At 40.6% G+C, this 26,755-nt stretch overlaps 3 protein-coding genes across 4 annotated transcripts in view; 1 reads left to right on the top strand and 2 right to left on the bottom strand.

Moving 5' to 3' along the window:
• On the top strand, positions 1-23,256 carry LOC123518116 (sister chromatid cohesion protein DCC1-like). 2 transcript variants are annotated; one of them, XM_045278739.1, is made up of 11 exons: positions 1-135; positions 855-1,025; positions 1,467-1,530; positions 2,142-2,237; positions 2,544-2,671; positions 2,919-3,010; positions 3,525-3,728; positions 4,163-4,288; positions 4,537-4,714; positions 4,941-5,048; positions 22,964-23,256. In XM_045278739.1, exons 1-10 carry the CDS (start codon positions 125-127, stop codon positions 5,044-5,046), a joined length of 1,176 nt encoding a protein of 391 aa, XP_045134674.1. In that variant the 5' UTR covers positions 1-124; the 3' UTR covers positions 5,047-5,048; positions 22,964-23,256. The 2 variants fall into 2 exon arrangements, with proteins under 2 accessions (XP_045134674.1, XP_045134673.1); XM_045278738.1 differs by lacking the exon at positions 22,964-23,256 and adding an exon at positions 5,176-5,391.
• LOC123518120 lies at positions 19,301-23,121 on the bottom strand. Its single transcript, XM_045278749.1, has 5 exons — positions 22,978-23,121; positions 22,496-22,647; positions 21,677-21,784; positions 19,817-19,980; positions 19,301-19,526 (listed from the first exon to the last, which is right to left on the bottom strand). Exons 1-5 carry the CDS (start codon positions 23,119-23,121, stop codon positions 19,447-19,449), a joined length of 648 nt encoding a protein of 215 aa, XP_045134684.1. The 3' UTR covers positions 19,301-19,446.
• A 3,187-nt stretch (positions 23,257-26,443) lies between the features above and the next one.
• LOC123517981 (glutamate receptor ionotropic, kainate 5-like) overlaps positions 26,444-26,755 on the bottom strand; it is a 2,247-nt gene continuing 1,935 nt past the window's right edge. Inside the window, exon 3 of the mRNA XM_045278483.1 lies at positions 26,444-26,558. Within this exon, the coding sequence (XP_045134418.1) occupies positions 26,444-26,558 (115 nt within the window). The remainder of the gene's footprint in view (positions 26,559-26,755) is intronic.

Raw genomic sequence — 26,755 nt, 5'->3', positions numbered from 1 at the left:
CGGATGCATGTGTGCGGTGTTGACGTAAAGATCTGTGGAGCTGTGCCGTTGAAAATGCAATAGATTCACTTACATCTACATTTGTTTATCTTTTTGGCGCGCTTTTCCTGCAATGTCTTAGAGAATGGCTGTCAGGTGCGTTCAGTCTTTCCCTCCTTGTTGTATGTATTTATTGGCCATGGCGATTTATTGGAAACTAATCGTCTCTTTGGTGTTCCGTGGTGGTATCAGATGGCGTGGTAATGGACTGGTGTTCTGGTGAGATGAATCTGGTGATACTTTGTGGTGGTGTCTGATGAAGATGAGCTTCAGCGAGACCCCCTTCAGTAGTATGGCCGGTTCCAGAGGAGGGAGTCTTGGTAGGTGGTTGGAAAGGAGAGGTAGACATAAGTTAGAGTTGATAAAGAAATTCATATCTCGAAAAATATCCTATCAATCAATTCACTACATATTTCACCAGAAAAATGAAATAGTTACATAAAAGATTCGTTGGTTGCATGAAGCTGGTTGACCTGAAGACATTTGTGGTTCCCTCCTCAAACAGAGATTTCAAGGCTGGGATATAAATCGCTGTGTTGATATGAAGTTTGTGTGTGTGTGTGTATATAAGATGTATGTAGAGTTGTGGGAAGGAAGAGAGTTGTTTTCAGAAGGCAGACAGTGACAGGTCCCTTGTGTTGTGAGGCACGGTAAGGTTACAACTGTACCACTGGAACATTGATAGTACCCTCTGATTCATTACAAACTGGTCTGTACTTGAGATCACTGGGATGTTTTCTGTGATGTCATGTTTCCATACTCTGAGTGTCCTTATGTGAAGGACTGATAAAAATAAATGCATCTAAAATTTGCAGAACCGAGTCTGATGTGCAGGCTTTGCTGGAGCAAGCCAACCTGAAGGAGGAGGATCTGCTTCCAGAGACTCAGGTGCTCCACTTCTCACCAGACTACCTGCCAGAACAAGATAATGTGCTGCTCATAGAGTTGGACAAGACCCTCCTTAATTCTTTCAAGGAAGGCCAGAGGTGAGAAGCTTAGGTACCTGTTCATGGAAGTGGAGACAGGATGACAGCTTCACCTAGTTCACTTACCTAGTGGGCTTCCCCAACTAAAGCAGGAGAAGTCACATTCTACTGTTGTGCCAGTCCCAAATAAATAAGCAAACCACAAAGACAATACTATAATTCTGGGTTGGAAAGTGGAACATATGCGGCAGGAAATATGAACACAGACAAGGGAGAATAGAGTTGGATGAGATGATTTAATGTACTGTAGTAGACAAATATTGTGTAATGGTGTTTTCCCTCAAGCTTTTTCTTAAGTGGCCATATATTGCTATATTTCTTTTATTTCAGTTACTCACATCTTTAGGTCTTTGTAAGTTTATATTGATTATGAATAAGATGATTGATGATGATGAAGAAAAGTGATGAATCATGTCAAGTGAGAGTTGCCTTGTGTTTCAGTGCCGTGCTGCGTGGTGATCCTGAGGAGAGTGCTGTGCTTTGCACCAATGACAAGACCTATGAGGTGGGAAATGCTATCAAGTTTTCTGTTTCACTCAATTATGTTTTTATCACTAGCTTCTGTACTTTGGTGGTTACTGGATAGTCAGCATATTGTAGCTTGTATCAATCACATTACTTCTAGAATTAACTTCAGCCGTGGAATGTATGGAGTTAGAAGATGGAGAAGTATGTCAAAGAAACAAACATGTATTGCAATGCTTTGACAGGTAATATACCATGAAGGTTATCTTTTTCTGTGGCTTCTAGATCTTATAGGTGTAGGGAAATTAAAATTCCTTACAATTTACAATTAAAATTGATACTATTGAAAAACATCTTACATGCAATAAACCATTGAGATATAATTAGCCTATATATATATATATATATATATATATATATATATATATATATATATATATATATATATATATATATATATATATATATATATATATATATATATATATATATATATATATATATATATATATATATATATATATATATATATATATATATATATATATATATATATATATATATATATATATATATATATATATATATATATATACTGTGTAAATGTTGCCTAGTGATAGAAAATAATTAACAAGTGTTGAATTTTGTCAGATTCGTGGGGCTATGACATCAAACTCTTTGTTGTTAGTACCTGAGCTATTTGTGCCTTCACAAGCAGTGGGGAAGCGGACACTAGTCCACAGACAGGTTGGTATGACTCCTTGTGGTCATCAGTATAGATTGTCTTGCAAATTCTCAGCATCTTAGCTAGCTATATCTTGAGATCAAAATTTACCAAAACTTTATTTTGTTACTTTACACTCATTCTACAAAGATGATGAATGTGAGCTGTTGATATGTTATATATTTAACTTTGTTGAGAGTTACACACTTCTCTGGAAAGTTATAAAGATCTGTGATGCTGGAGTGGAGGAAAAGGAAAAATAATAGATTAAGTTAATAATGATGTAAATACAATTGTAGAAAAAGAGTCATTCACTTCCTCCTTTCTAGATTTCCAGCATACACCACTCCTACCTGGAGGTGGTGCCCTGCAAGCCACACTTTCACAAGCTGCAGCAGCTGTTGGAAGAATGCCCCTATGAAGGCCCTGATGAGACCCAGTCAAGCAGCGGTCACAGGTGGGGCCATGGAGCTTGTGTTCAACTCTTACTTGACCAAAGGACCTCAGTTACATATGTGTGCTCTTGTCTCCATATAAAGATATGGAAATGTCTCTATCAGTCTCACTCAATGCATGTGAAGTTGCAATTTCATTAAGAAACATATAATTTCATCAACTTTCAGCTGTGTGCATGTGATATATTTTTCATATTTATTGATAATGAAGCATATGCACAGTTTTGAAAGGTGTCATTTATATCTTAGGTACAGCCTGAATGAACTACAGGATCGAATACAGTGCAGTGAGGAGGAGCTGGAAGCAGGGTTGAAATCACTTGGGGCTTACCACATATATGGTGAGGAAGAAGAAAGCTAGCTGTACTGATGGGTGTTCCTTGGAATTTGTAGTAATGGTATAGTGTAACTCCATAACCGTGTTCAAGCTTTACACCACAAGTTTAAGCAAAGAAGTTCTGAAGCATCTGGAACATTGAGCTGTTTAGATTTCACCTGTAGTCTGTCAATACTATGATTTTTTTTTTTTCAGTGTACCAATAGTTTGTCATTTTTAATTTGTGTTTTATGCACAATGTGATCTTAATAAACACAATTACTACACTGTATTCACTGTGTATTGTAAAAGGACACAGAAAGGAAGAAAGTAAGGGAACTGTAAATTCCCTGCTCTGTCTGAGCTACCTTTCCTTCAGAAACATTTCTGTTTGATGTATAGATACAGAAAAGCCTTTCTTATGATGCAGCTGTCACTTCCACTATTCTGATGTTTGGTATATGAATAGTTTACTGCATTACTTATATAGTCACATGAGATATGAATCTAACAAAACACCTGATTTTTTGTCCTTCCAGGCTTTTGGCAGATCCCAAACTTTGACTATCAGTTCAAAATTGTATCTCACATCACAAACCTAATTGGAGAGCGAGAGTGGTCTGTAGATGCCATTCCATACGAAGAAGCTCTCAATGAACTGAGCAAACTTGAGCCCCGCACAGTAATGGCCCAGTGTCTTGACTACCACCTGCACCCCATGCATGCAGAGAGGGAGGAGGACGGTAGGTTGGGGATATATTTCTCTCTCTCTCTCTCTCTCTCTCTCTCTCTCTCTCTCTCTCTCTCTCTCTCTCTCTCTCTCTCTCAGCATTATAAATAATATTACTGATTAACCTCTTCAGTACTGGGGTGCATTTTTACCATGAGTTTTGGTGGTTATTAGACCATTTTATTGACATTAGGAAGGGTCTATGGAGGGCAGAAGATTGATAGCCACAGTCTTCACTATTCTAATCCCCAAATAAGTTTCTGAAGCTGTAGAAAATCACCAAATAGTCACCAGAATAAATATGAAAACGTGTTATGGTACTGAAGAGTTTAATATTATTTTAATAGCATTGTAAGAGTATATATATGACACTGAAATTGAAAATCCTTGAACACCCATGTAATTGATGCATGGACTCCAGTATATGATAAAAAAAATTAATTCCAGGTTATTCGCTTCATGCACTCAATGGGGACAAGGTGTGTCGTCTTTATGGGGAAGTGCTTCTCAGAACTGCCAGGGGTATGAAACTTGATGAGTTCAACACCATGTGGAAAAACAGTGTGCCTAAAGGTGGGTTGCTTGTCACACATACACTCACGTCAAGTCATTTAGTATACTCCATGATATACCACCAGAAACACTAGAAGGAATTTTGAAGCTTGGATATGTGACTGGATTACACCATATTTAGATTCAAGTCAACATATAGATTGGTGAAAAAATTTTTCATGTGATTTTCCTGTACTTCTAACAAATCACATCACTTATCGCCATTAGACAACTATGTAGAATGTAAAGCCTGGTGACACAATCCACAGGTCTCATCACAAACCTAAACCAGCTGAATGGTTTGGTGTTGCTGGATAGGTCTTCCCCAGCCACAGTGATCACATACTTCCCTGCTAGTGAGCTGCCCCTGGATATCAAGAGTAGGCTTGAAACTCTCTTTGATGTGCAAGAGAAGTGGACCTACGATGAGATTCGACCCTTTTTAGAGTAGGTTGAGTTCCTGCCTTGTTGTATTCTTGATAGTTTATAATGCATTCCAAATGTCTTTCCATCTTTGTATTTAATATATGTTGCCTATAATTTTTGCCATGTGTTCCTATCTTAATTCCTATAGAAATGAGCAGAGAATGACTTCCTAGTAATTCCATTTCATCTATAGAATATATCTTTATTTGACATCAATGATATTCAGATACTTTTCTTTTTATTTAAGTGACCTGGCAGACAGCAAGAACCCTGTGAGCACCCTATTGATGAAGCACGCTCGGGGCTTCACTGTGGATGGCACCAAGTACTACTCAGAGAGATATTCCAAGTAAAGATAAGCTTGAAAGTGCCAGATGTTTCCTTTACTTGGATGACTCTTGTTCTTTGACCCTTTCAGAATCATGTACATAGTATTAATGCTAAGATGAAAGGAAATGAACATGTATATTCATCCTTTTCAGTGTCATCATGATGCTATCTATGAGTATAGAAGGCTGATTTACTGCAGTTCTTGGCTTTACTACAAATTATTTCTGTAATAGAAGTGCTCTTATTTTGCTAGGCTCAGTACCTATGACAGGAAAGTACATTGTATCTTTTTTGGTGTCATGAAAATAAGAAAGATAAAAAATAAAGCATTTATTTTGACTGGTGCTGTACAGCTTTAGAAATATCAATTCTGATGTTCATTGTGTCCTCTACACTACACTACTTTACACTACACTGCTCCCCTTAGCCTCACTGTCTTTTCTTACCTGTGCCAAAAGACACGAAAGACACCACCCACCATGCCGTACATCTGCAGGTGGAGCCAGGTGATGGGACCTGGAGTCTTGAGCACCAGGCCCCAGTGGGAAAGAGTTATAGCAGTGTTATAGGAGGGCCTGTGAATGGCAGTCTGGTGTTTGAGAGGCCACTGAGGTACAGGAGTGGCCCAAGCTACACATGACCGGCCAACCATGTCCTCTCTGGCCCATGTGTTCACATTCATCACCTGTGTGGGAGTGACCATTACTAGTCTTCCTGTGTGATGGAAAAGCTACATAGAGGAGTGATGGAGAATTCAGGGAATCAGATGAAGAGTAATGTAGATGGAAATACAGGACAGGAAATTGAGAGGACCAAAAAGATGAATGGACTGTGTAACGATTCGGGAGAAGAGCGACAGTGAGGATGTGTAAAAGCACCCATGGTGGAGGAGAGCTGTTAAGGTGTGAGTCTTGGGGTTGATGAGTTATTTGTGAACACTGGGTCGGGGGCGAAGTGATGGGCTGGAATAAGAGGTTTAGGTGGGTGGAGTGAATGAAATTAACGATTAAAAGATGATTAGTAGTAGTGATGATGGCTTATGAAGGTGAGGTGTGAAGGATACCTGGACGCTGAGAGGTTGTGAATGGGTGGAAGGGAGGTACACTTTGCGTGGGTGTAGCTTTGAGGACACGCACTTTGTTTTATGCCATGTGAAATCAATGTAACATTTCAAGACATAAGATTCAAAATGCTGCCACTGAACATTAGTGAAATCTTTGCATTATGGGAGACTAATGCAGGGAAAGGTGTTGGTGCTACTTCCGAGCCTTTCCTTCCTCTGAGACTCGTATCACTGTCCAAGTTTTCTAAAATTCTAATAAGTTTCAAGGAGATAAAGTAGAAATGCATTTATGTCTTAGGCTGGATGCACACGAGCCACCTTTTTGTAGTCAGTGGCCACAATGAAAAGTGGTGAGGAAAGGTGCACCTTGCACACCAGCCATTCCGTAGCGATCACTGATGAGGTCAGTGTCATCATATAATAGGAAAGAAATATCAATCTGTAAGCACACACACACTGCGTAGTGTAGTGGTTAGCATGCTCGACTCACAATCGAGAAGCCTGGGTTCGACTCCCGGTAAGCGGCTAGGCAAATGGGCAAGCCTCTTAATGTGTGGCCCCTGTTCACCTAGCAGTAAATAGGTACGGGATGTAACTCGAGGGGTTGTGGCCTCGTTTTCCTGGTGTGTGGAGTGTGTTGTGGTCTCAGTCTTACCCGAAGATCGGTCTTTGAGCTCTGAGCTCGCTCCGTAATGGGGAAGACTGGCTGGGTGACCAGCAGACGACTGAGGTGAATTACACACACACACACACCTTGCAAAATAGAAGAGAATGCGGGGACCTAATAACAATGTATAAGATAGTAAATGATATTGAAAAGATAGACAAAGAAGACCTGGTGCTGTTGACGGAAGATCAGGATGAGGCAGTGTGTGAAGGATATTGGAAAATACAGTTTTCCACACAGAACGTTGGAAAAATGGAATGCATTGGATAATGGAATTGTCACAGCACAAAGTGTGCATAACTTTAAAGAAAATCTAGATAAATAGAGATATGGAGACAGGACACTATGAGCCCCGCTCGAACTCTGTACAATACAACTAGGTAAATACACACACACACACACACACACACACTGCGTAGTGTGGTGGTGGTTAGCACACTCGGCTCACAACCGAGAAAGCCTGGCTACGGTGAGGCAAATAGGCAAGCCTCTTAATGTGTAGCCTACCCCCTATTCACCTAGCAACAAGTAGGTACGGGATGTAACTCAAGGGTTGTGGCCTCGCTTTTCAGGTGTGTGTGATGTGCAATGTAGTCTCAGTCCTACCCGAAGATTGGTCAATATAAGCTCTGAGTTCTTTCCATAGGGGAAAGGCTGGCTGGATGATCAGTAGACGACCATGGTGAATAACTACACACACACACACGTATTATATACAAACACGAACGTTAACACATAGATACACACATATATACAAACACATATATACATGCGTACATACTAACATACAAAGAGACAGACAGACAGATAGACACAGACAAGCAGGCAGGTATGATATAAAAATTACTGATGAACAATGTTTTTTATTTCAATAAAGTATATTGTGTTACCTATCTCATTTCTTTCTACAGGCGAAGGATTATTCCAGTGGGTAACCACAGCCTCACACACCTCTGTCCACAATTTTTCTTTAATATTTTATTGGTGTAATCCAAGGAATATACAGAGAGGAAGTTTTGGTGTGGGTTAAAGTTTGGAGGGCAGCGACGGTGCTGCCATCTGTTGGAAGCGAGTAATTTCATAGAAAACGTTATTAGGAGTAACTTAAAATTTCTCCCATGATACCTCTCCCACCCCTTGTTTTTCCCTGCATTCTCTCGTGGTTACGAACTTATAAGGCAAGTAAAACATGTTCATATATATATGTATATATATATATATATATATATATATATATATATATATATATATATATATATATATATATATATATATATATATATATATATATATTATAGCCGCCTCCGCCACACCACACCATACTCCTTACTTGCATATCGTCGACTGTCTCATGACCCCTTCTGCCCTTGGTGTAGGACTACCCCTCAGGCCATGGAACATTTCCTGCTTCAATGCCCACGCCTCCTCTCTCAACATACTGCATTACGCTCCCGGCTGTCCACCCTGGCCATCACAACACTCGACCTGCCCACCCTCTTGGCGGCCTTAGGCGTCCACTGGCAACCTGCTGTCCTTCGCCTTACTTGTGCCTTCTTGAGGAAGACCGGCCAGCTACCACGCCTGTGATACCCACAGAGGACTACCCCAGGGCTCATAAGGATTCAAAAGAGGCCATGAAAATCTATGGATCCTTATGAGTCCTGGGGTAGTCCTGTGTGGGTATCACAGGCGTGGTAGCTGGCCGGTCTTCCTCAAGAAGGCACAAGTAAGGCGAATGACAGCAGGTTGCTAGGAGAGATGGACGCCTGAGGCCGCCAAGAGGGTGGGCAGGTCAAGTATTGTGATGGCCAGGGCAGAGAGCCTGGAGCGTGATGCAGTATGTTGAGAGAGGAGGCGTGGGCATTGAAGCAGAAAATGTTCCATGGCCTCAGGGGTAATCCTACACCAAGGGCAGAAGGGGTCACGAGACAGTCGACGTATGCGATGCAAGTAAGGAGTATGGTGTGGCCGGAGGCGGAGCGTATATATATATATATATATATATATATATATATATATATATATATATATATATATATATATATATATATATATATATATATATATATATATATATATATATATATCTGTTAGAAGCGAGGTTCCCTAATCAATTCCTCCAGCCCGCCCGGCACCCATTGAACCCGTATATCCTCCCTAGAATCCTTGGTGTATTAAACAAAATTCCCCGCTGATGAACCCCACCCCCATCCCTCACTCCCTCACTACCTGCGATCTGCACGCCATCTGTTAGAAGCGAGGTTCCCTAATCAATTCCTCCAGCCTGCACGGTGCCCATTGAACCCGTATATCCTCCCTAGAATCCTTGGTGTAATCCTCAGCTGGAAATCGTACAATCCTGGACTTTTCTTAACCTGTGCAGTCAATGCTTCACGGTCAACAACTCAAACATTTCTTCCAACCTCTTCACTCAAATACCGTAGATCCTCCTGCTCCACCTTCTGCTACAAAATTGTTGGTGCTTACTTGCAGCCCCTCACAGCCAGAAAATGTTCAGCATGAACAGGTAGGGGACTGAACAGTCACCAGCAAACACTGCCTTCTGATCATCTGAGGAGCCCTTTATGGAAGGACTGGGCTCCTCCACAGCAGTGTCCCTGTGAAGGGCTGGAGGCATGCCCATTGTACGTAGATTGTAGCTGTAGAAACAGTAGAATTAAGGACTAGGATTAAGGATCGTAGTTTTAAGGACTCTAGGATTAAGGAACACACAACACAAACATAACATCACACAACACAGCACAACATAACACAATATGCATGGAAGGGACCTTTTTGGGGAGAAAGATCTACCACCACACACAACACAACACACACGGAAAGGGTCTTTTTTGGGGAGAAGGGGCTCCGACCAACACACACAACACAACACAGCACAACACAACACAACACACACGGAAGGGGCTTTTCTGGGGAGAAAGAGCTCTAACCACCACACGCAACACAACACTTTTTTTTTTTTTTTTTTTTTTTTACGTAGGGAAGAGGGCCAGCCAAGGGCAAAAAATAGAAAGTTAAAAAAAGGCCCACTTGAGTGCTGGCTCTCTAAAAAGTGTAAAAAGTGCCAAAACCGTCAGCCAGAATTAGGGGAGCAAATGCCTCGATACCTCCCTCTTAAAAGAAGACAAGTTGTAGGAATTCGGAAATACAGATGCAGGGAGGGAGTTCCAGAGTTTACCAGTGAAAGGGATGAATGATTAAGAGTACTGGTTAACTCTTGCATTAGAGAGTTGGACAGAATAGGGATGAGAGGAAGAAGAAAGCCTTGTGCAGCGAGGCCGCAGGAGAAGGGGAGGCATGCAGTTAGCAAGATCAGTAGAACAGTTACCATGAAAATAGCGATAAAAGATAGAAAGGGATGCAACATTTCGGCGGTGAGAAAGAGGCTGAAGACAGTTAGTCAGAGGAGGGAGTTGATGAGACGAAGAGCTTTCGATTCCACCCTATCAAGCAAAGCTGTGTGACTGGAACCCCCAAACATGCGAAGAGTACTCCATACAGGGACGGATAAGGCCCTTATACAGAGTAAGCAGTTGGAGGGCGAGAAAAACTGGCGGAGACGCCTCAGAACACCTAACTTCATAGAAGCTGTTTTAGCAAGAGATGAGATGTGAAGTTTCCAGTTAAGATTATGAGCAAAGGACAGACCGAGGATATTCATTGTGGAAGAGGGAGACAGTTGAGTGTCATTGAAGAAGAGGGATAGTTGTCTGGAAGGTTGTGTCGAGTTGATAGATGGAGGAATTGAGTTTTGAGGCATTGAAAACTACTAGATTTTCTCTGCCCCAATCGGAAATCTTAGAAAGATCGGAAGTCAGGCGTTCCGTGGCGTCCCGCGTGATCTGTTGACTTCCTGAAGGGTTGGACGTCTCTGAAAGAACGTGGATGGAAAGATGTAGGTGGTATCATCAGCGTAGGAGTGGATAGGGCAAGAAGTTTGGTTAAGAAGGTCATTAATGAATAATAGAAAGAGAGTGGGTGACAGGACAGAACCCTGAGGAACACCACTATTAATAGGTTTAGGAGAAGAACAGTAGCCGTCTACCACAGCAGCAATAGAGCGGTCGGAAAGGAAACTTGAGATAAAGTTGCAGAGAGAAGGATAGAAGCCGTAGGAGGGCAGTTTTGAAATCAAAGCTTTATGCCAGACTCTATCAAAAGCTTTTGATATGTCTAACGCAACAGCAAAAGTTTCACCGAAATCTCTAAAGAGGATGACCAAGACTCAGTAAGGAAAGCCAGAAGATCACCAGTAGAGCGACCTTGACGGAAGCCATACTGGCGATCAGACAGAAGATTGTGAAGTGACAGATGTTTGAGAATCTTCCTATTCAGGATAGATTCAAAAACTTTAGACAAGCAAGAGATTAAAGCTATAGGACGGTAGTTTGAGGGGTTAGAACGGTCACCCTTTTTAGGAACAGGCTGAATGTAGGCGAACTTCCAGCAGGAAGGAAAGGTAGAAGTCGATAGACAAAGTTGGAAGAGTTTGGCCAGGCAAGGTGCAAGCACAGAAGCACAGTTTTTGAGAACAATAGGAGGGACCCCATCAGGTCCATAAGCCTTCCGAGGGTTTAGGCCAGCAAGGGCATGGAAAACATCATTACGAAGAATTTTGATTGTAGACATGAAATAGTCAGAGGGAGGAGGAGAGGAGGACAAGCCCAGAATCGTCCAAGGTGGAGTTGTGAGCAAAGGTTTGAGAAAAGAGTTCAGCTTTAGAGACAGAAGAGATGGCAGTGGTGCCATCAGGATGAAATAAAGGAGGAAAGATGAAGAAGTGAAGTTATTTGAGATGTTTTTGGCTAGATGCCAGAAGTCACGAGGAGAGTTTGAGTTTGAAAGATTTTGACATTTTCTATTTATGAAAGAGTGTTTGGCAAGTTGAAGAACAGACTTGGCATGATTCCGGGCAGAGATATAAAGTGCATGAGATTCAGGAGATGGAAGGCTCAAGTACCTTTTGTGGGCAACCTCTCTATCATGTATAGCACGAGAACAGGCTGAGTTAAACCAAGGTTTAGAAGGTTTAGGTTGAGAAAAGAATGAGGAATGTACGCCTCCATGCCAGACACTAACACCTCTGTTATGCGTTCAGCACAAAGAGATGGGTCTCTGACACGGAAGCAATAATCATTCCAGGAAAATCAGCATAATACCTCCTCAGGTCCCCCAACTGGCAGAGGCAAAACGCCAGAGGCATCTTCGCTTTGGGGATCCTGCGGAGGGTTGGAGAAATAGGACAAGATACAGAAATGAGATTGTGATCGGAGGAGCCCAACGGAGATGAAAGGGTGACAGCATAAGCAGAAGGATTAGAGGTGAGGAAGAGATAAAAAATGTTGGGCGTGTCTCCAAGACGGTCAGGAATACGAGTAGGGTGTTGTACCAGTTGCTCTAGGTCATGGAGGATAGCAAAGTTGAAGGCTAGTTCACCAGGGTGGTCAGTGAAGGAGAGGAAAGCCAAAGCTGGTGGTGAACATTGAAATCTCCAAGAATGGAAATCTCAGCGAAAGGGTAGAGGGACAGAATGTGCTCCACTTTAGAAGTTAAGTAGTCGAAGAATTTACTATAGTCAGAAGAGTTAGGGAGAGATAAACAGCACAGATGAATTTAGTTTGAGAGTGACTGTTAAGTCGTAGCCAGATGGTGGAAAATTCGGAAGACTCAAGAGCGTGGGCACGAGAGCAAGTTAAGTCGTTGCGCACATAGACGCAACATCCAGCTTTGGAATGAAAATGAGAATAGAGAAAGTAGGAGGAACAGAGAAGGGCTACTGTCAGTTGCCTCAGACAGCTGTGTTTCAGTGAGGAAAAGAAGATGAGGTTTAGTAGAGGAGAGGTGGTGTTCCACAGATTGAAAATTAGATCTAAGACCGCGAATGTTGCAGAAGTTAATGTAGAAAAAGTTGAGGGAGGTGTCAAGGCATTTGTGGTCTTCAACAGGAGAGGTGTCTGACCTGGGGACATTTTTGGTCCCCTCCCCAGAGGGGGACTCCGAGGCGTTTATTTTGGGTCCCATTTTTCTTTTAAATTTTGATTTGAAGTGAAGGGTGTATGTGTGGTAAGTGCATGTAGTTTTGTGTGAAGAAGGAGAGTTGTTTTTAGACGGTAGGCTGTGATTGCCCCCTTGAGTTGTGAGACACAAAGGGAAACATTCAGCGAGATCACAACTAGCTTTAATGGAAGGTTCACAGCACCCCCTGAACTAGTGCTATTAGATCTCACTGGGAGTAAGTTATTGTTTCGGTAGGTGTCTACTACCTCCTCCTAACATAACACAAATATGTTAGGTTAGGCAAACATAGGATAGGTTAGGTTATGTTAGGATAGGATAGGTTAGGTTATGTTAGGATAGGATAGGATACGTTAGGTTAGGCTAGGATAGGTTAGGTTAGGTTAGCTCTTTCACTCTCTATCTCAATATAAGTTCTCACTTTCATTAGAAAGCTTCTAAGTTTGAATCATCTGGCAATGGACATACACACCTGTCTTTCTGTTAGTATCATTTGACAGTTTTACATAACCACTCCATGTGTACTTAACCTATCTAGTTGTGAGATACAGGTTGAGTCACACTAAGCCCATGCTGTCCCCTCTCCATATCGACTTTTATGTTAAAATTTTCTTTACATTTATGGACTGCCTTGGCACACTCTATCTTGTCAATAAGTTCATCCCACACTGCTATGTTTCTATGAAGAAAGCTGTGTTCTTTCTGCAAACACTTCTTTTTCATTTCCTTTCAGGTCCTCTGGTAGGTTACTTCTCGTATCCGGTATCGCAAGATCATACCTGTCCAACTTCATCCCTCTCAATGTTCTTTACTTATTCAGGCCCAATCTCCTCAACCTCTGTCCATAACTACCCTCTTTACCTTGTACTTGTAGGGATGTTAGTAGCAGCTCTGAATTCTTTATAACCTTCTGATATACTTCTTCAAACTTGGTTAATAATGCTATGTACTCCAATTTTTTTATGTATTATTGTTGTTTTATATATATATATATATATATATATATATATATATATATATATATATATATATATATATATATACATATATACTATATATGTGTGTGTGTATGGTGGCGTTGAGCGGTGGACTACGGGTCGCGATATTAGGTAGTAAGCTGGGTGGCGAGTGATCGTGTGGTGGATACAGTGGTGTGGTGGGCGAGTGGTGGCAGTGGGCAGTGGATGCATGGTGAGTGACTGGTGGCGAGTGGTGGCGGTGGGCTGGGCGGTGAGCTGTTGGGGAGTGGTGGCAATCGTAGTGGTGGTTGGCAGTGGATGGCGGGCGATGAACTGAGCAAGCAGGATAGAAGAAAAATAAGTGTGGACTTGACTCGTGCATGTGGTAAAATACCTCGGTAAAAATATTATTTTTGTGCCTTAGAGAGATTGTGTTATGGGACGGTAATGTGTGCTATAGTTGCTGTTGTACTGTATACAAGATGACTTAATGCTTGTGTGTGCGTCAGGGCTGCTCGACCGACATCTAATCTTGCTTACTGTTCATGTTTTGTGTTAATGACTTAATCGATTACACTAAAGAGAGGTTGCTGGCAAAATACATGAATTTGTAACACTTAGGGTTCTCTGGAGACTCGCGTAGTATTTGCTGTATCCTCACACTGCACGATAAATAATTTGAAATTTTTTGTCATACCTAATCACGTTGAGGAGTCAGTGGAGATGTTTCAGATGGAGGAGATTCAAAGCTGATCACATAAGTGCATTACTTATTCATTTTATTTACTTATCCATTTATTCATTGATGTATTTTTCGATACAATATACTGTACAGTTGGTTGCAATTAGTAGAAACTCTTCCAGTCATGATTTAGTATCGACGTGTGCCATCTCCTACCTGACGAATCCTGAATTGTTTTCCTGTGACCGATCAGTGCGTTGGCGTCCCTCTCACAACCAGGGTTAAAAAAAAGAGACCCTGCTCACAACCACTAGCAGGGAGACGAGGAAGGCGGCGGCGGATGAGAGAGAGAGAGAGAGAGAGAGAGAGAGACTGGTGAAGGTAAAAAACAGTAGTGAAAAAGTAACTATATAGGGTTGGAGGAAGAGTAGGTGGTGGTTTTGGTGAAGGTGGGGAGAAGGAGAGGAAGAGGGTAAGAGGCAGATGAGGATTAAGGCCCTATCACACTGGCCTATGATACGCGGAACCAGGAACATCCGCTCTAGATAGCTGGAACTTGCCCGGGATTAGCGGAACCAAGTTGGGATGGCTTGATATCCATCCCGGTTCTCCGTATGCTATCCCAATGGAAAAGTAAACATGATATATGTAATAAAAACTTTTCATTTGAACTAAAAAGAATGACTAAATTTTTCATATTGGAATATTAAATAATATTTCATCAATTTAGAAAGGTAAAAAAAAAATATATATATATATATATATATATATATATATATATATATATATATATATATATATATATATATATATATATATATATATATATATATATATATATATATATATATATATATATCATGTTGATAGTTTGGGCTCATGGCAACACCTCTGACTGTAAAGTTGCCATTGCGCACGTCTCAGCTTTTCTCTAGTTTTTTTTTACTTACTTTTCTTCAACAAGAGGAAGTGCAAATGCAGTTCCTGGACAAAGCACAGGCTGAGATATAAACGGCATGGTTTTGTTCTGGTTTATTTTGATTAGGCTTTGTCTTGGTTAGTGGGCAGTTTGCCTAGCATAACAAGAACACGGGCAGCTTGTGTGTGACAGTGTTCCTGGTTTCGTACCAAGAACCATGGCCCGCGTTCCGCGTATCATAGGCCAGTGTGATAGCCCCTTTAGATGGTGGTTAATGGTGGTTGTGGTGGGGAGAGGGGTAAGAGGAAGACGGAAGAGAAGGGGGGTGAGGAAGAGGAAATTGAAGAAATGGGAAATGGGTGCTAGAGGAAGGAAAAGGGAGATTGGAGATGATAAAAGGGGAGGATGGAAAGGAATAAGGAATACATACATAGGAATACATAGGAAAGACGAGTGACAGGAGGCCTTGCGACCTATGACGAGGTCACTCGTTTACTAAACTACATGTACAGAAGCTACATACTTAGTAGGAGGTAAGGATAGAACAGATGAAGCTCCTCCCCACCCACCACTCCCTCCGACGTCACCCGGCAGGAAATAAGACGAAAAATACACCCCGATTGCTGAGAAGGACAATCGGGGAAATTTACACAGGAAAGATGGGAAAAAAAGAGAGTACTAATGTAACTACTACTATCGCTAAGAAAAAGAGGTATCTAGCGTAACTACTACTATTGCTAAAGAAAAAAAAATTAGCGGAAACCATTTTCTTTATAAAACTTGTCTAATTTACTTTTGAACGTAGCTACCGTGTTAACTTGGACGACGGACGCTGGCAGCTTGTTCCAGTGTTCAACTATTCTTACGTTAAAAAAGTTTCTTCGCAAATCAGTATTGAATCGCTGTCCTTTAAGCTTCAAGCCGTTATTTCTCGTTACTGATTGCGAAAGCTCAAAAAGATTTTCATAGTCGATCTTATCTATATTTTTAAGTATTTTAAACGTTTGAATGAGGTCACCTCGGATGCGACGATCTCTGAGGAGAACATATCTAGTCTTTTGAGACGTTCTTCATATGACAGGCCACGTATTCCGGGGATTAGTTTCGTTGCTCGTCTTTGAACGCTCTCTAATTTATTAATGTCTTTTTGATAACATGGAGACCAGAACTGAACCGCGTATTCCAAATGCGGTCTCACTAATGATGTATAAAGACGCGTTATGACTTCAGGTGTTTTATAATCAAAATTACGCGATAAATCCTAAAACAGTGTTAGCTTTACGACTAGCGGCCGAACACTGTGCAGCACATTTTAAGTCATTTGTTATGAGTACTCCCAGGTCCTTTTCTTCAGTGACTTTAATTAAGTTACGTCCATGTAATTTGTAATTATTTTTCACATTGTTTAGGCCGATGTGCATTACTTTGCACTTATCTGCATTAAAATTTAATAGCCATTTATCGCTCCAGCTACTAAGGTTGTCTAAATCCGCTGGATGGCATCACAATCGTCTCTTGTGCATACTTTGCTACCTAGTTTAGTGTCGTCTGCGAATTTTGATATTTTTGATACGATGCCGCAGTCTAAGTCATTTATGTATATCAAAAAGTAATGGACCCAAAACTGAACCCTGGGGAACACCACTCGTAACTTGAAGCCAGTCGGAAGCTTCTCCGTTAATAACAACTCTTTGCTTTCTATTAGTTAGCCAACTATCAATCCATCCACACAACTGCTCTCCCATCCCGTGGGCTTTCAGTTTAATTAAGAGACGTTTGTGTGGGACTGTATCAAAAGCTTTCCTGAAGTCAAGATAAATTATGTCGGATGGAGCTCTGTCATCATAATTAGAGAATATGTCATTGAAAAATTCTAGGAGATTCGTTAGGCATGATCTGTTGTTCCTGAAACCATGTTGTGAGTCTAATATCAATTTGTGGCTGTCTAGAAAGGAAATAATTTTGTCTCTAATTATTTTTCTAGAATTTTTATAACTACCGAGGTGAGACTGATGGGCCTATAATTACCAGCATCACTTTTGTTGCCCTTCTTGAATATTGGCGTGACATTAGCGCATTTCCAGTGACTTGGTACTTTTCTTTCCTGCAACGATCTATTATAAAGTAATTTAAGAGGTAACACCAGCTGTTCTTGACATTCTCTTAATAGCCTCGTTGATAATCTATCAGCCCCTGTGCTCTTATTGGGGTCAAGGTTGCGCAGGTATTTGGCTATATCGTCTTCGCTAATTTCGTCTATTATCAGCTTTTCATTTTCAGATCCTCTATACATGTTGATCGCGGTTGGCAAGGTCGAAAAGTCTTCTGTGATAAACACGCTGTGAAAAAGTTATTTAGGATTGTTGCCATGGCTTTACTATCACTCACAAGTGTGTTATTATTATCTTTTATCGGCCCAATTTTTTCTTTGACAGTCTTTTTACTACGAATGTATTGGAAAAACTTTTAGGATTTGTTTTGCTTGCCTTGATATATTTATTTCGATATTACGCTTCGACTTCCTTATCTCTCTCTTGCAACATCTTTTGGTGGTAATATAATTGCTGTAATCGGTATCAGATTTAGTTCGTTTATATTTAGCATATAAGCTCTTTTTCCTGGCGATGATGTGTTTTATAGTGTGTGTCATCCATTGGGGACTTTTTATGCTATTTATTCGTTTTCTAACTTGTGGAATCCATTTATTTTCTGTTTCAAGGAGAATGTTAGTAAAGGCTGAACACATCTGCTCCATGTCTTTGTTTGCGAAGACTGTTTGCCAATTAATTCTTTGTAATTCTAATTTAAGTCTTAGCGTGTTACCTTTCTTATAGTTCTACTTCGCAGTTAATATTACATCGTATAATTTTGTGATCGCTGTTAGCTAAAACTTCACCCACTTCACAGGTATTTATCAAGTCAGCGTCTGAAGCTAATACGATATCTAAGATGTTATTGTCTAGTGTGGGTTCTCTTACAAATTGAGAAAGGTATAACTTTTTCACCACGTTGAGTAATCTGCTGGATCCCTCGTTATCGGATGTTAAAATTTTCCAGTTGATGTGTGGTAGGTTAAAATCTCCACATATAATGGACGTTTTTGTTTTCAGTATTGTTTCAATTTCGTTATATAATATTTCGTCATTATCAGGCGTCATTTTAGGAGGGCGGTATATAGTCGCGACTATTATGTGTTTTTTATTTATTTTCAGTTTGACATATACCGATTCGTAGGTTGATCTGTTTTCTTTATTGATTTCAATGGCACTTATGCTATTTCTTATATACATCATTACTCCACCTCCTCTTTTGTTTATTCTACAATTAATAAACATATTGTAGCCAGGAATGTTAGCCTCGGAGATTAAGTGTTTATCACAGGTGTTCAGCCATGTCTCTGTTATACTTATTATATCAGGATTTTCCGACCTTGCATATGCTACGAGTTCATCTCTTTTTTATTATACTTCTAGCATTTGTGTAAAATAAGGTTAGGCCTTTCAAGGTTTTCTTTTGCTTTTCAGCTGGTCCGTTACGCGATTCGCTTAGTGAAAATCCTCCTCTTGTGTTTCTTGCTCGTTTGTCACTGGCACCGATGACGACTCTCCTGTCTCTTCCTGCCTATCTACGCTAGGTTGTTCCTCTGTTTCGGGAGCTGTTTGGTCGTTGTCAGTTACATTGGCAACTACCTCGTCACTGGCTACTCTATCTGTGTCCTCCTCAGCTGTGCTGGTGATGGTGATGGTGGTGTAGTTAAGGAGAAAGGAAGGAAGGAAGGTAGAGGGAGGCACGTACTAATCATGAGAATGGACGGGGACAGGTGGCATAGGCAAGTGTCATGTAGCTTAGTTTCAAGTAGGCTTATAACCAATCAAAGGAAAACAACACCTTTTCTTTGATTATAGGTGACATAAGTCCCTGATTAATATATGGAGACTGAGAATGGTTATATTGCAGCTGACTTTAATGGAGTAATGCATTTTTTTTACATGCTGAATCCAACACAAAATTGAAACAAGTAGTAAGTGTTTCGAGTGAACGGCGATGCATTGGGCAGAGTGGCGAGGAAAGAGATTCCAAGTCCCCTATCTTTCAAGTCATTCCGGTCTCTGTTCATTGCGTTGGCACTCCTTTGTCAGTATTTCCATCATGAAGGACAACAGCGCCAAAAGCATGCCTGGAAACAAAAAGCAAGAAAATGAAAATCAGTAATATGTCAGGTCAGGAAAGAAAAATATTCATGAGACGAAGCGTTACATGGAATGCGCGATGAAGGAAGGATGTGAACGTGAGACAAGGGACATGCAGAGACTCACTTCCTTACCTTTACTTTTTGTTAGAGCGACATGTTAGGTCAAGGGACTCTAACAGGTAGATATCATAGACCAAGATTTGTGACGTATTAATAAGTCACACCTCCTTTCTCAACCCCATTCCTTGTCTGCCTCCCCATCCCACCCTACATACCAGTGACGAGCACTAAAAAGGAGCCTATGTAGGAGTCCAGGTCTAGAGCAAAAATTTGGCTGGAAGGTCTGTCAGTGGAGGGCGACTTGAGGCACTGTGAGGTGTTGACTATCTCGTTCTTCAGCCACATGTCTATCACTCCGGCTTCCTTCAGCTTCATGATCCTGAAGGAGAAGTAGATAGGGATTAATTCATAGTTATTGAGTGTATATGTATGTGAAACTGTATAGTACTAAGGAGTAAGGACCATAATCTTGGACGTTCTAATATCCATCTCGCCCACTTTAACATGCTGCGGTGAGGGAATTGGAGTTTTCATGGTCGTTATAATGGTTTTAACTATAGTTTACTCTTTCACTGTGATCCGAAAAAACGAATACCTCCATGATTAACCTATGGAATCTTTATAAGCATATCTATAGGAAAGAAAGGAATTAAAATCAATATATTTTGCAAATTTGTACCGAGTTTGAAGATTGGAGGTGGCTGTAAAACAAGTAAAGATGTCTCAGAGTAATTAGTAACCAAGTAAAGATGTAACAAATAACAGTCAGAGGATTAACAAAATTTCTACATTGTCAATTGTGAAAAAAAAAAGTTTACGAAGACTTGATTGATCATCGTGGGCTTTGTAAACAGTCACAGTGAGGAACAATACATTATATTCAGAAACTCTTCCCTCTCTCACGGTGACCATTTTCAAAGACCACAGAGACGATTAGCTGATTTCTGAAGAGTATTTTTGTTGTTGATAATGCAGAAAACTTGTTAACATGTCACTAGAATCACAGAAACATCCTTAAAAACCCATGTCACTTTAACTAGAGTCTTTTGAAAATGGCGAAGGTGCGGCGCGGAAGCGTTTCAGAATATGGGCCATAAGTGTAGTGACATACTACAAGCCGAAAAATGCTTCCGCGCGCGGTAGCGGTAAAAACGAATCCGCCAGCATGTGTTGTCTTATGAGACCTGACATCTAGAGAATCCGCGCCGAGCCGCGGAGCCGAATCCGCTGCCCGATTTTTTTCAACCGCGCCTGTTGGCGGAAAAAAAAAGTAAAGGCTACTGACATGCTATCCGCGCGCGGCAGCCGAAAAACGCTAGTTGACAACCCTGCCTGTGATGACCTTGATCCGCAGTAACTTTTATAGCAGTTGTCAGGTGCACTCGTGTTTTCTCGCTCACACTCTTGTATTTTTAATTTTGCAACTTTTATTATGAAATTTGCCACATCCATCCTATTCAGATGTCCAAACAACACTGACCAAAAAACGCGCCGCGTCTCGTTTTTCAGCTTATAGCATGTCAGGAACAACTTACGCGGATTTTCGGCCACCGCGCGCGGACGCCGAAATCGACTGCCGCGCGCGGTATAGTATGTCACTAGGATAACAGACCTTTGTGAAGAGAATAGCACGCGATGCCGTCGAAGTGAATGGTTTCTATTATCACTGAAGCTAAATGTATGTATTTTTTTTTCCAAATTTCTGCTTATATTAGAGTTCTGGGGATTAACGCTACGGATGAAAGGATTTGTGTCACTGTTGTTCAGTTAGTTCACTCTACATAACAGGCGTACAATACATGAACTTGTCAGACATCTTTCCTCGTCCTCTAAAATTAATGATAATAATAATGATAACAATATTAGTAACAATACTAATACTGATACTAATACTAATGCTCATACTAATACTAAAAAAACAAAATTAGAAATAATGATGATGATTTAGGATAAAAACAAAGTGTCCAAGTGATAAGAGGAGGATTTGTCTCTAATACTCAGGGAAGTGTAAAGAGGAACGGAGGAGGCGAAGTAAAAAGTATGGACTGAGATGAGCAAGAGGTAGAGGGACGCACCAGTAGTTGGCTGCCTCTCTGTAGGACGACTTTGTCCTGAAGGCGACGGCCAGGTTGAAGCTGAATACCACCTCGTGAGCGATGTACAGGTGACAGCTGCCGGTGGTGCTGCCAGGCAAAGGTCATCAGAGTGACGAGGCGCCAGGCCAAGGAACGACACGAGAATATATATATATATATATATATATATATATATATATATATATATATATATATATATATATATATATATATATATATATATATATATATATATATATATATATATATATATATATATATATATATATATATATATATATATATTTCATGAAATGGGCAAACCCAATTCATGAAATGAACCTAACCTAACCTAACCTAACCTATCTTAACCTAACTAACCTAACTTCTAACTAACTAACAAACCTAACCTAACCTAACCCAATTCATGAAATGTGCAATGGAGAGGCCATTTCATGAAATGGTTAGGTTAGGTTAGAATTAGGTTAGGTCAGGTTAGGTTAGGTTAGGTTAGGTTCATTTCATAATTGGGTTTGCCCATTTCATGAAATGGGCAATTCACAAACGGGTGTATACATATATATATATATATATATATATATATATATATATATATATATATATATATATATATATATATATATATATATATAGAGAGAGAGAGAGAGAGAGAGAAGAAGAAAAGTCACTCATGTTTAAGTGACTAAAAATTAGCGCTGAAAGTTTTAAGTCAGTCGATAGAATAAGAAAGCAGAAACAACTTGCATTCTTGAGAGCCAGGCGGCCTCATCAGCTGCTACTCTGGTTCTGGTGACTGACCTGAAGTCCCACGACATGGCCTTCTTCATGGTGGTGTGGTCACAGATGCCGGCGTAGAGGCCACGCGCGATGGGTTCCCGTGCAGCCCAGCAGTCAACTATGGTTCCCTCGTAACCCTCGTACACATCCCGAGACACTCCTTCTGGTGACTCCTTCAGGAATCGATACACAGAGTTGTCTATTAGAATCTGCTCTTCTCTTGTCTTGTCAGAAAATTATGAGAAAGCAATAACGAGTCTAAACCTGTTGTCATTTGAAAGTCATGTCACAACACTCACTCTTTCTATGGTACATCTCTTCCTCCCTCTCCTTCAGATTTTCTTTAATTTGACACATCTTTCCTACCAAACGTTTTCACACTCTAATGCCTTGCCTTCCCACAGCTATTCCTTATATATTATTCTCCTCATCCATTAAAATTTCGTTTCTCACTCTCCTTCATTCCAACCTTCCTCTCCTTTCCTTAAGGCCCCAACACGCACCCTGAAGTACTGCAACATCCATGACCCTGATTCCAGTCGCCAGGGCATCCACGACTGGCTCACGAGGTCCCGCAGGGAGTCGATGGGGATGGTGACGCGGGGCACTGTGAGCATAGCCGTCAGGATGCCACTGTAGGACGACATGAACACCAACGACGCTAGCAGCCACGTTACGACCAGTAGACGACAGCCATCCGTTCGCGGCAGCCATTCCGTTGCTTTGCCACACACACACACACACACATTTCTTATTAATTATATTGATTTCATTTTCCGCCCCTGCCCTTTGTTTTCTTAACACCTTCAGTAGTGAACGCATTTTTACCATGACTTTTGGGTATTATTAGACGATTTTATTACCATTAGGAAGACACACACACACACACACACACACACACACACACACACACACACACACACACACACACACACACACACACACACACACACACACACACACACACACACACACACACACACACACATTAGGGTTTATTGGAGTCAAGACTTGCTAAAAAATCTAAACGACGAAGATAGGCAGAACTTAGAAGAGGAAGTAGAAGAAATAAACAGAATGGGACCATATCAAGAAGGAAAAACGAGACCAATTAAAATACTACTAAAATCACAAGTAGCAACAGAAGAAATATTATATAGAACAACAAAACTTAGAGAAACAGAAGGCTGCAAGGATATCTATATAAAGAAAAATAGAAATGAGGAAGAAAGGAAGAGATACAATGAACTGGCAGCAGCAGTAAGGGAAAAAAATAATGAAAGGTCAGAAGAGGAAAAAAGGCATTTTTTTTTTAGAATTCTAGGAGACAGGATAAGGAAATGGTATATAAACGAGAAGGAAAAGAAAAAAGTGGAACAAGTTTAACTAAAAATGATAAAGGCAAGAGACTAAAAATGATGTATATAAACATAGACGGGGTTTTATCAAGTAAATTAGAATTAAGAGATTACATAAAGAAAGAAAATCCGGATATTGTATGCCTGGCTGAAACAAAACTAAATGAGGCAATCAAAATAGACTTGGATAATAGGTATAATGTATGGAGAAGAGACAGAGGAGGTAAAGGAGGAGGAGGAGTCATGATAATGTTAAGGAAGGAGATAGTGATAAACCAAGTGGAATGTGGGGAAGGAAAAGCAGAAGTATTGTATGTTAAGATGCATATTAATAAAAAAAGAGTTAACAATCATTGTAACATATGTGCCACCAAAAACAAATTCATGGACCAATCAAGAATATAAAGACATGATAGATGACACAATAAGGAGTCTAATGAGAATCGTTAAAGAAAGGAAAAAAGTTATATTAGTAGGAGATTTCAACTGTAAAGAAGTGGACTGGGAAAATCATGAAAGTGGTATGGGGAAGAAGCCTGGGGAGAAAGACTCCTGAACCTAATGATAGACAATATGATGGACTAGAGAGTAAAGAAATGCACAGATTGGACCTAATTTTTACAAGGGGTATATAAATGAATGATGATATAAGATATAAATGCCCATTGGGAAAGAGTGACCATGTAATATTAGAAATGGATATAGAAGAAGAAAAGGAAGATAGAGACGATTCATACACAGGAGACCGATTGAATTACAGAAAGGCTGATATTGATAATCTCAAGAACTATTTTAAAAACGTAAACTGGGAGGAGATGGAAAACTCAGAGACGATGCAAGAGAAGTATAACTTATTTTTGGAAATATACAAAACAGGAGTCAGGGAATATGTCCCGAAATATAGACCTAAAGAAGAAGGAAAGAAAGATTGATTTAATGCAAGGTGTGCTAGGGCAAAGGAGAAAAAAATTGGAGCATGGAAAAGGTGGAGGAGAAATAGAAATCCAGTAAATAAGGAAAACTTCAAGGCAGCGAGAAATGAATGTTAAGGTGAGGAAGGAAGAGGAAAAGAACTTTGAAAAGGACATTGTCGATAAATGTAAGGAGCAACCAAAATTGTTCTACAGATTCATAAATGGAAAAATTAGGCAAAAACAAATAATAGAAAGGTTAAAAGGAGAGAATGGGATGGTGGAAGACCCAAAAAGTATGGCAGAACTATTAAATAATAAATTCCATGAGGTCTTTACTAAGGAATCCAAATTTGAAAGGCCACAGGGTAATAGAGAGACAGTCTCTATGAAAGAGATTAAAGTAACCAAGCTTGAAATAAAAGAGTTAATGAAAGAACTGGATGAAGAGAAGGCAATGGGACCGGATGAAGTCTCAGGCAGAATACTGAAAGAATGTAGACTTCCGACAAAAAGAAACACATAAGGAAGTTGGAGAGACTACAAAAAATGGCTACAAAAATGATTCCAGAATTTGAAGGGATGACATATGAGGAGAGACTAAAGGCTATGGATCTTCCAACCCTGGAACAAAGAAGGGAGAGAGGGGATCTGATACAAGTTTATAAATTGATCAACGGAATGGACCAAGTGGATAATGAGAAACTGATCCTGAGAGAAGAATATGACATTAGAAGCACAAGATCGCATAGTAAAAAGCTGAGAAAGGGAAGATGTTTGAGAGATATTAAAAAATATAGTTTCCCGCAAAGATGTTATGAGACGTGGAACAGTTTAAATGAAGAAGCAGTGTCTGCAACGAGTGTGCATAGTAAGGCCGTTGCACACCGGAAACGACGCGCACAACGCACTAGAGTCGGACTGATTTTCGTTGCTATGGGTATGTTCACACCGGGCGCGATGCTAGGCGAGAGATTCGCTGTGGTGGAGGGTGGTTGACTTGACAGTTCTTGACGTACGTGGAGGAGGAGGAGAAGGAGGAAGAGGTGGAGGATGAGGAGTTATTAATGTTATCTTTAGCCTTGAATCGTAAGTGGAAAAGGAATTGGGTATATCAAGCAAATATGAAACGATTGGAATGTGGTGAATATCACCATCTTATTTAAGAGCTAGAAATGGATGAGGGAAATTTCGATATTATTTCAGAGTGACTCCAGCTCAGTTCTCTGAAGTTCTATCATTCAATGAACAAGATATCAAGGCACCAAATACAGGACATCCATCAGTTCACGGTGAAGGACAATTAATGAGTGAGGGAGTGTTGGGAGTCTAGTCAGTGCGGTCAAAAGAAGGTATGAGACAAAAGCACAAAGGCGGGAGTCCCAAGGGATATGATCCATCTATGCTATGGCCAAAAAAATCGCCTGCCCGGCGATCTTGGAATCGGTGTGCGCGGTGTGGATGGCATTTGTCTCAAAGTTTCACATCCGGTGTGAACACTCCTATTGGAAATACACCAAGGCGATTTTAAGCCACCCAGCTTCGCGCCTCGTGTGTCATGTGCGTCGTCTCCGGTGTGAAACGGCCTTTAGTAGGTGTATAAAATCAGTAAATAACCAGCAGAATGAATATAAAGCCGTCTCATGGCACTGAAGGGATAAAAAAAAAAACATGATAGAAAAAATGATATATGTAAAAAGTCAGTGAGTAGGGAAGAAACTTGCCTGCCGCTGTAGCATCCCAAGCATGCCTGACCAGTTGCCATCAGGAAGCGGTGTTCCCCACAGGTGGTCCTCAGGCCGCACCAATTCGTAGCTGTAGGGGAAAAGATTAACATGTGCGGGAACAGACGGAGAATGTATATAACTAGTAGTTTCTCTCACTTTTCATTATTATCAACGGTTCAGTAGACTTCACAAGTTATAGCTATCAGGAAGCATACGCAGCACCAAGATGTGTGTGTGTGTAATTCACCTCGGTCGTCTGCTGGTCACCCAGCCAGTCTTCCCCAT

This window comes from Portunus trituberculatus, chromosome 43, assembly GCF_017591435.1.
Source record: "Portunus trituberculatus isolate SZX2019 chromosome 43, ASM1759143v1, whole genome shotgun sequence".
Lineage (NCBI taxonomy): Eukaryota > Metazoa > Arthropoda > Malacostraca > Decapoda > Portunidae > Portunus > Portunus trituberculatus.
Note: the sequence above shows the minus strand (reverse complement) of the source record. Positions and strands in the feature narration are given on the sequence as shown.

What these genes read in the sequence shown, in the direction of transcription:
- LOC123518116 (XM_045278739.1), top strand. An exon ending in CCAATGACAAGACCTATGAG is followed by an intron (nt 1,531 to 2,141) that starts GTGGGAAATGCT and finishes GAATTTTGTCAG; the next exon opens with ATTCGTGGGGCTATGACATC. An exon ending in CAGTCAAGCAGCGGTCACAG is followed by an intron (nt 2,672 to 2,918) that starts GTGGGGCCATGG and finishes TTTATATCTTAG; the next exon opens with GTACAGCCTGAATGAACTAC.
- LOC123518120 (XM_045278749.1), bottom strand. Translation starts at nt 23,121, where the DNA reads ATGTCGTCCTACAGTGGCATCCTGACGGCTATGCTCACAGTGCCCCGC. An exon ending in GCCATGTCGTGGGACTTCAG is followed by an intron (nt 21,785 to 22,495) that starts GTCAGTCACCAG and finishes TTTGCCTGGCAG; the next exon opens with CACCACCGGCAGCTGTCACC. An exon ending in CTTTTTAGTGCTCGTCACTG is followed by an intron (nt 19,527 to 19,816) that starts GTATGTAGGGTG and finishes TTTTGTTTCCAG; the next exon opens with GCATGCTTTTGGCGCTGTTG.